At 36.6% G+C, this 10,325-nt stretch overlaps 1 protein-coding gene across 1 annotated transcript; it reads right to left on the reverse strand.

Moving 5' to 3' along the window:
- Window positions 1-1,047: 1,047 nt before the first annotated feature.
- LOC147179825 (transmembrane prolyl 4-hydroxylase-like) lies at window positions 1,048-10,031 on the reverse strand. The gene is made up of 9 exons (XM_086069184.1): window positions 9,391-10,031; window positions 8,679-8,760; window positions 6,924-7,120; window positions 6,729-6,819; window positions 4,991-5,153; window positions 4,734-4,919; window positions 4,564-4,654; window positions 1,915-2,038; window positions 1,048-1,820 (listed from the first exon to the last, which is right to left on the reverse strand). Exons 1-9 carry the CDS (start codon window positions 9,763-9,765, stop codon window positions 1,606-1,608), a joined length of 1,524 nt encoding a protein of 507 aa, XP_085925310.1. The 5' UTR covers window positions 9,766-10,031; the 3' UTR covers window positions 1,048-1,605.
- Between the last annotated feature and the right edge of the window lie 294 nt (window positions 10,032-10,325).

Below are 10,325 nucleotides of genomic sequence, written 5' to 3' on the forward strand. Positions count from 1 at the left end.
CATGCCCCTAATTTTTAATAATATTTTCTTCTTCTTTTGTTTTAAAGTAGTTTTAATTATTATTTTTTAAATATTTTTTAATTTTTTTTAAAGGAACATTTTTATAAAAATTTGGTTATCAGGCGATTACATTTTTTAATCATAATTAATCGCATGACTTCACTAACGATTAATCACAAATTTGATATCTGTTCTAAATGTACAATATTTTCCACTAGGTTTTCATACTCTTGTTAACAAAAGTGGGAAAAATGTTAAACTAATAGAAATAGTTCAAAATATGTTTTGACGTATATAGCCATCAATGGCAGTGAATGAGTTAAAAATAGGAACCCCTGGAAAAGACTCTAAGCTGAGCTTTTACCTCATCAATATTGTACAACGAACGCAGCCTTTATACTTCACATATCCGGCTAATATCCACATTTATTGCTAGTTGTATGATTTGTTCTTTCTGTGGAAATGACACAGGTCAATTTTACAATTTGGGTCAGTAGTGGTTAATCTGAATGATGTTATTTGTTATTAATTTAACCAAACTGACAGTAATTTAGAATACGCCATTTTTTTAAATGCCAAGTTGTACCTTTCCAACTCCATTTGACATCTATTTTCAGACCTATCAAATTAATAAGAAAAGCAATGTTGGTAAGTGTCCAACTGTACATTATTATTTCATTTCTTTATAAACTATCCATCCATTATTATCTGAACCACTTTGCTGATCAACTTTGTACTCAAAATTTGAACTGTTAATTATTGTCATAAACAGGTGCAGTGATGACGTATTTGTCAACGTTAAAATAGCGATATTGCTTTAAAAATGCACCTTCACGGTGGTTGCCATATTGGTGCAAATCGTCCCCATACTGCATCACACAAGAACAGCGGGATTTATTCCAGAAATTTGCATAAATCTAAGATTTCCCGCTGATCAGCCGGCTAAAGCGTCGAATGACCTTTCCCATATTTTACATGCTGCTGACATCTAGTGGACAAAGTGTATATTGTGAAGTTCGTGTAAAAAAACAAGGAACACGCCGAGTAAACTTTTTACACACTTCATTTCTTAAATACAATTGAGACAGAGGCAGTGCAACAACAAATAAATACGAATTCCAACAACTGGCCAAAAGGCAATAAATAACTCTAAAATAAATACTATAAAAGTATAAATTAAATTTGTTATAAATACTTATAGATGAAATGATTCTTGATGGCCCAGATTCTTCTTTCTTCTTTAAATACAGATCAGCCCTCAATGGGCGCGAGGTGAAGCAAACCTTTCGAAAGCTTAAAATAATTCAACTATTTCTATTGAACATTTGATCGAGATATCTTCAGAAGCGAGAGATACCGATTAATGTGAAAAAGATTGCTTTAAATCCCTTCATTTCTTTCTTAAATATGTGCCATTTAAGGCGTGCTCAATTTTTAAATACATATTTTTTATATCTAAAGGCATCAGTCCAATGAGCTCCATAATAATAATCTTTCCTTATAAAACGGACGGGGATGATGCAAGACCAAACTGTGGAATTTGGAAGTGATATCCCTTTAAATGTATACAACACTGAGGTAAACATGTCAACATGAGGAGCTGGGTTAGAGATCCTGGTGGAGGTCAAAGTGCGAAAGTGGTTGGGGATGTTCCTCCATGCCTGAATCAGCTCGATGCCTTTCAGCAACGAGTCTCTGGTAACGGGCCTGCTGCTGGTAGTCCGGGTCCACGTTGACCCAGCTGTTGGCGACCCATTTCAGGCCGCGCTTGACCGGGCAGTCTCCGTGCAGCGAATACTCGTCCAGCTCGCCCATCCAACCTGAGGCAGGCAAGGGACGAGATGAGGACCACAGGTTTATTTATTTATTTATTTACATACAGTAAGTACCTGTTACTGTGTTTTCTATTCTTACCGTGGCCATCGGAGAGATGGTTGTACAAAAGGAGAGCCGTCCCAGCAGTGGGTTTTATTCTCAGGTTCCCTCGAGCACATGTTTTCCGGGTGTCTGTTAAATCAACTCCATCTTGGACCAGTGCCTGGAATACACAAACAGCTGTGATGTGTCTACGGTAATCCCAGTTATCACATTCTTGTCTTTCGTCAGCACCGTCTGGCTATTCGCAGAATTCGCGTCATTTCTTCCTTTGACTGGTTGTTCCATTCAATATTGAGTCATTCCGCTTTAGATGACCCAGAAAAAAATGACATTTTGAAACCTCACCCCTTTCAAAGTTAGGTGAAATTTGGGGTCAAGAGTAATTCACAGTATAAAAAGGCAAATTTCTAATATTTTAGCCTGATCAGAGCAACGATTTCTGAGATATTCCAATTTGTTCACTTTTTTTTTTTATATCCGAGGCCGGCAAATTTCTAATTGCATTTTCTCAGCAAACACTAGTCCAAATTTTAAAACATATATAAAACAGTCAAAAGTCTTAAAATGTGTTGATATAGTGAGTTTTCAGACAGCACATATTATTTATAAAGTTAAAAATAATGTTACCATAAAACATTCAATTAACTCATTCACTGCCATTGACGTCTATAGACGTCAAAAATTCATTTGAACTATTTCTATTTGTTCAACATTTTTTTTAAACTTTTGTTAACAAGAGTATGAAAACCTAGAATTTTTGCACATTTAGAACAGATATAAAATTTGTTATTAATTGTGAAGTCATGCGATTAAACACAATTAAACATTTTAATCACCTGACGCCCCTAAGTTTTAATATTTTTTTAATCGTGAGTTAACTAGTAAAGTCATGCGATTAATTACAATTTTAAAAAATTATCACCTGATGCCCCTCATTTTTAATAATCCTTTCTTCTTTGAAAAAAAAAGAAAAAAAAAAGATTATTAAAAATCAGGCGATCATCAGGTCATCGTAATTAGAATGAAATTAATTTTTGACGTCTATAGCCGTCAATGGCAGCAAATTAGTTAACATTAATTGTACAAACTTTGGGGTGAAATTATGGAACAGTCTATGTGAGAACTTAAAACAATGTACAAATATATATATTTTTTAATAAAAATTATTTTTCATGTTCAAAATAAACTCAAACTCAAAAGGTATCACTGGAAAGGGGAAATCATTAAGATTTCAAATCTGGCATTTGTTTTTGCATGAAAGTACGTTTGATGTAAATGATCTTTGACCTTGAAATTCACAAGGGACACGCCCAACCTCATCAACACAAATATTAAAAAATTTAGCTCTAAGCGTCAACTACAAGTTGAAAAAAACTGGAGTGTTTTTCTTTTTAATAATTGTGGGAATTGAGATAGAGGATAGCGTGGCGATGGGAACATGAAGTTTCATGAAGAACTTGCAATATTTGTTGACTCCTCTAGATGGTGGTCTTGGTTTAAAGATGAAATGGAAATTTCCACTGCATCTTTAACTCATTCACTATCAAAGATTCATTAAAAAAAAAGATTATAAAAAATTTGGGGCAAGAGCCTTTTTTTGATTTTTTATTGTAATTAATCGCATGACTTCACTAGTTAACTCACGATTAATCACAAATTTTATATCTGTTCTAAATGTAAAAAATACTCATACTCTTGTTAACAAAAGTGGGAAAAAAGTGTTAAACTAATAGAAATAGTTCAAATGAATTTTTGATGTCAATGGCAGTGAATAATAAAAAAAAAGATAAAAAATTTGGGGCATCAGGCGATTAAAGTTTTTAATCGTAATTAATCGCATGACTTCCCTAGTTAAATCGCGATTAATCACAAATTTCATATCTGTTCTAAATGTACAATATTTTTTTTTAGGTTTTCTTACTCTTGTTAAAAAAAGTGGATTTTTTTTAAAACTAATAGAAATAGTTCAAATCAATTTTGACGTTTATAGCCGTCAATGGCAGTGAATGAGTTAAAGGTGCATTGTGCCGTTTAAAAGGGTAATGTTAAAGCATTTTCTACAACATCATGCATGCTCCACCAATGCCAGGATGAATACGAAGAGCCCTGACTGTTTTACTCTGACTGCATCTATTAACTTTTATCTTCTCTTTATAATAGAGTATGTAGACCCAGCGCACTCCACAGTCCATGTCTTTGTTTGTCAACAGTGGCTGTCGCTTTAAGATCGTGCACGTACTCGCATGCGCACCTTGAACGAGCCTGACACAGATGCTGCAGTTACGCTTTGGGCCAGAGGTGGCAGTCGCCGGGTAAAAATAGCGACAAACTGCACAAAGATTATTTTAACCAAGAGTGCCACCTAGAGGATGGAGTTCTGTAAACTAGTGATGGTAGTTAAATATAAAGGCCTGAAGAAAATGTACGTCAAACATACCTCTCATGCAAAAATTTGCGGAACTCGGACCAATGGTTGCTGAGAAAAGGCAATCCGATATTCGGTGGCCACGGCCATTTTTGCAAAAAAAAAAAAAAATATATATATATATAAATAAACAATATATATATAACTGCAATATCTCTGAAAACGTTGATCTCATCAGGCTGAAATTTGGAAATTTGTCTTTCCATGCTATGATGTACCTAACACAGCAAATTTCAGAAAAAAGGGTTTTGAATTCTCACCAGTTCATCGTAGGTGCGGTTGTCGGCCACGGGAAACGTCGTCTCGCCGCCCTCCTCCACCGAGCTCAGGTAGATCAACACAGTAAGATACCTGCCACAAACGGACAGACGCCTGATGGTGGATTTGAATGTCAGCCACTGTGCGCACACTAATATCGCGGGACGCACACCTGCAAGAGACCTCTGCGAGCGCCGAGGCGTTTCCCGCCAGTCGCGTGTGCGAGCAGGCGGCGTCGGCATGCGGTGGGCTGCTGTCATGATGGGCGTCGCTGAAGTCTCCCGGCTCAAAGGCAAAAACTTGCAGCAGCTCGCTCGTGTCAACCAACGCCGTGGGCGCACGCGTCAGACTGATTACTCTGAGGAAAGGTCAGCGTGAACATTTCACGGTAAAACAAATAGAAGATCGAGTGTGCGTTTGTGGCGTTACCTTCTTCTCAGCGTCTGCAGCACGTGGTGGGATCCCGGGCCTGGATAAAGTCCCGTTTGTTTGCTTCTCTGCTTGAACTGACTACGGGGCTTCCCGCTTTGCTCTTTTCCCGAGCCTTGGGACACGTCGTAAACATGTTTGAACTCCTCGAGGTCGAGGGTCCCTTTCAAGAGACACGCGCGGGCCATTAGCAAAACACTTAGCTGTAAACCACTTGAATAATCCTCCAGTTAACATTTCTATTGAACGCCGATCACTTACTCTTTACATCGGATATTGAGCTTTAGAATGAAATGAAACGAGGATCTGAAGGGCAAAATACAAAATTTTTACGCCTTTCGGTGACTCAGCTAAACTCAGCGGCCGCTTCCTTTTTGAAGCTGTCAATATCGAGATACTATTGATCAACTGTTAGAGGTCGGCTTGGTCTCCTGGTGTCAAAATGTGAAGAGAACCATTTAACTCATCATTCAAACCCAAAAATGTATAAATAAACTCAATTTACAACAATTTAATCATTTAATGCCAAAAACGTTTAACGACGTTTACGTTTGAAACATGGCGGATGTTAGGAAATAGAATGTATTCAAGGATGATGTGAATGATCAAAGCCTTTGTCACATTAAATCAAATTCACAAAGCGTCACTAAACAAAAAATATTAGTGTCAAAGTCACAGTTGTGCAGAAAAGGTATCTTTTTTCCTTCAGTTTTCGCTCAATGTCACTCAAATGACCTGTTTTCAAATGGTGATTACTAAAGATCAGATTAAGGTAGAAACATACTTTTTTTTCTAATGAAAGAATGGAACGCGATCTTTCATTTGTTATGCAGTTTGTGTAGTCAAAGTACACAATGTTCTGCTTGCCTTGAAAGATGAGTTAAAATGCTCGAAATTGGCTGGCACTGTCGCGGTTGCTTTTTTAAAAGTTAATTAATTATTGCTAATATTTTTTATTAATTATATTGTTATTTTTTAAATTAATAATACATATTATTTAATTAATTAATTTAAATACCAACTTTAATTGAGACGAGAGGCTCGAAAGGGCTCACTTGCATCACAATTCAAAGATGATTTATATTATGTTTATAATGTTGTAAAATCAGTAGGGATATAACGATAACAGCAATATTGTGATATCGCAAAATTATAACTGCCACAATATCGTCGTCGTCGTGTAATATTAAATGAAGCATGTCTGTTAAAAACGCCAGGTTGATTTTCATTTATGTAGTTCCAGTACCCGCTGGTAGTTAATCAGTGCAGTTTCATTTTAATTAGGCATGTTTAGGCCACCTACGTTTAAGACCCACGACCACTTGTTAGTGATTGTAGATCATTAATGTGCATTGATGTTAATGTTACCTGTACTATATGTATAATTATGACCGTAACTAATTACCTTTGTATAGACATTTAAAATAAAATGACTGGCCAAGCCTATTTCTTTGTCCCTGTTGTGTACAATACACAATAGTGTGCTTTTTTAAAGCCTTTTTTTTGTTTTGTTTATTTACAATAACGTGTTTTTACACAGTATGGTGAGCTCTTTTTTCTTTTTTATATCGCCAACCTCCCTACTATATTGTGATGACGACGTTCATATTGTGACGTTTGGATTATCGTTACTTCCCTATAAATGATTTACTTACACCACTATATCAATAAGATGCACTTTTTCATAATGGGAAAAAAATAATAATCCCGAATGCAATGATGCAGCAGAAGCACAAACCGGTTGAGCAGGCTTCCAGACCAGTGAGTATCTGACGCAGGTTGTCCGGGCTCAGCCAAGTCCCATCTCGAGAGCGTGAGTGACTCACAATCTGCACAAGAAGTCAGTATAGTTTGCTTTAGAAATAGTTTTGCCTGGTTAACAGCTTTCTCCTATCGTCGCCTCGGATGTAAATCAATTGCTTTCGATGTTCACCTCCTGCTTCTGCAGCAGTCCATCCTGGTTGAGGTCCAACAGACTGAAGACCTCCTCTGTGCTAAGCGATAGCAATGGATGGTTTGCCTCTCCTTGCCGCCGGCTGGCTGTTGTCATCTGGTTTTCCATCAAACCCTTGAGCTGAGCCAGCTGCACCACCACTCGGCACTCCTCTTCTGACAGGAAACCAGGGACCTCTGACCCAAAAACATTTCATCATAAAAACCTTGGCCAGCAGCGATATGGGCTGCAAATAAAGTATCTTTCTTGAAATATTTGGCGAAATAAAAACGGCATTTTTTCCCCCATTGCACATAATATACTTTATTTTTAAACAAAATATAGAATATTTGATACATTTAGAAAAGTTTACCATGTGAAGTTTAAGTAAATAAACAAATACATATATAGCATTCATTGTCTGTTTCAATTATAATTAGTAAGTCACAGTGTTCCATCACTGGTGAGCTATTTTTAGTACAGACCTGTGGGCAAGTCACGTTATTATTCGTGCAAACTAGTACATGCTTGCACAGTGTTTCCCGCACCATATTAATACTTGGGCGGGCCACCCAAGTAAACTGGCCGCCACCCAAGATGTTTGCAAGAAAATTGAATAAAAATAGATGCATAAAAAAATGAGTCACAAACGGATATACGGTAAATAATGTTAGATATGACATCCTTATTTTATTCATATTGTTTTTCATTTTATTTTCATACAAAAGAAGTGCAAATATGGTGTCACTGAGTAATGTGTTATTTTTAGTCTGGAAATTCGCTAGAATGCACAATATGAAGTGAAAAATGGCCCAAAAAATCCACTTTTGTTAACAAGAGTATGAAAACCTAGATTTTTTTAATAGTACATTTAGAACAGATATGAAATTTGTAATTAATGGTGAGTTAACTGGTGAAGTCATGCGATTAATTCCGATAAAAAACTTTAATCGCCTGACTCCTCAAATTTTTTATCTTCTCTTCTTTCTTTTTTTATTCATTCACTGCCATTGACGTCAAAAATTCATTTTAACTATTTCTATTAGTTTAACATTTTTCCCCACTTTTGTTAACAAGAGTATCAAAACCTAGAATTTTTTATTGTACATTTAGAACTGATATAACATTTGTGATCAATCGTGAGTTAATTAGTGAAGTCATGCGATTAATTACAATTTAATTTTTTTTATCGCCTCTTGCCCCACTACAATTTTAATTATTAGACTCAACAATTATAAAATCAGCATAATCGTTAAAAAACAGATTATTAATAATGAGTTGTTTGATTTGTTTAAATTTATACATTTGTCCCTTTTTTAAATGTTTAAATAACTAACTTAATGTTTCATCCAAAAGGAACATGCATAATTATAGTGTTTCAAAGAATTGTATTTGTCTTAACATTTTTAATTAAATTAATTAATGACTTAAGTGTATAAATTAAATTGTGATTAATAATATTATCTTCCTAATCGAGCAGCCCTAGTACAAAATACTGTAAATGCACTTCTTAAGCATTTTTGTTCCTTCTGGAAAACAATTAATACAGCACGAAGATTATTTTTGCGTTCATCTCACAGTTGTGAAACTACGTTTGACTCGACTCAAGCACAGAGCAGTAAGCCTGTCACAGTTGTCCCTGACTGCAAAACTAATCGTCCTGAAACCTGGACCTGTGCTGGGAGGACAGATTCGCTCCCACATTGAAATGTGGCTAGAGAGGGATGCCGCGTGTATGAGGATTGTGACACTTACCAAATAAGAGAGGTTTCAGGCTGAGCGTCTTCATTTTGTGCGTTCTGTCCGACCCAAGCGACACCGGCTGAACATGTCCAACCTAAGAAGCATTGTGAATAATATGGGGAAGTTAAACTCATTAACTGCCATTGACGTCAAAAGTTCATTTGAACTATTGCTATTAGTTTCACATTTTTTCCCACTTTTGTTAACAAGAGTATGAAAACCTACAATGTTTATTTTTTTTACATTTAGAACAGATATAATTTTTTTTTATTAATCGTGAGTTAACTATTGAAGTCATGCGATTAATTACAATTAAAAAATTTAATCGTCTGATGCCCCTAATTTTTTTTACAATATATATATTTTTTTGATTGGGGGCATCAGGCGATTACAATTGTTAATTGTAATTAATCACATGACTTTACTAGTTAACTCAAGAGTAATCAGGAATTTTAGATCTATTCTAAATGTACAATACATTTTTTCTAGGTTTTTATACTGTTGTTAACAAAAGTGGAAAAAAATGTGAAACTAATAGAAATAGTTCAAATGAATTTTTGACGTCTATAGCCGTCAATGGCAGTGAATGAGTTAATATGGGGCAGATTTTGCATTTTGCAGTCACTCTACAAAAATAAACATTTGGGCTAAAGTGTTGTCATTTTAGCTTGGACGTAAATCTTACAAGAATTCAAAGTTCAGCGTCTCCGTGCAGTTCGCCTACCCGGATGCCCTCAATTCGAGGAAGTCTGAAACTTTGCTCCTCCTCACGGGGCTCCCTTAATCGAGGCGCGGGGTGAAGTGGACTGTCCCCGTCGCCGACAGAAGACGAGGACGGCCGGTCACCACTCCCAAGATCCCCTGGGCCGTTATTGTAGTGCACGTACATCAACAGGGCGATAACATTCAGGATGTAGACGTGAAAGAAGACCATCACCACCACGAAGTAAGCTCGAGAGCAGATGCTGCTCCTCTGGACCGGCATGCGAGTGGAGCGTGACCGCGGGGATGCAATGCCGCCGATGAGAGAGTCCTCCTCATGCTGTAGATGTTCCTGAATGTTTTCCATGTCGACTTCCATCAAGTGATTTTGCTGCATTTATAAAAATCAACACTGATGTAAAAACTTCGGTGTCTGATATCTAGCCGGATGCTGAGATATCGTGCCTGTTTCCATATAAAAACGACGCCTTCGCCACGGTTGTTTTGCCCAAATTGATGTTGCTGTACAGTGCAAAAATGCAGATGCGATGCTTATTTTCTCGCGCTTGTAAATATGTCATCATTCACTAAATCCCCTAATCTCTTACAAGATAGCTAGCGTTAACCAACCTGCTGCTCCTGACAACCTGCCTAATAACAGGATGTGCTGTCTAAACGACTTCCGGTTAGAGAAAATATAGCGTCCTCTACCGGCCAATACCAGTGTGTTCGTGCCTTTTCTTTTTATTTCCCTCCTGATCATTCTATTTTATATTAGTAGGAAGCGTGATTGGATGTTTTCCCATTTTCTTTGCTGTGACAACTGCTTTTACCACAAACTGGTTTATGTTTTTTTCTAGAATCTGTTTATCTCAGACGAGCGCAAACAGTTAGCGCGTAAAACAAAACGCAGTTTCCTGTTAATACCGGAAGTCGCACGCAAAATTCACGCAAAAA

Source organism: Leptonotus elevatus, chromosome 2 (genome assembly GCF_054856555.1).
Source record: "Leptonotus elevatus isolate MCC_2025b chromosome 2, RoL_Lele_1.0, whole genome shotgun sequence".
In the NCBI taxonomy this organism is placed as follows: Eukaryota; Metazoa; Chordata; class Actinopteri; order Syngnathiformes; family Syngnathidae; genus Leptonotus; species Leptonotus elevatus.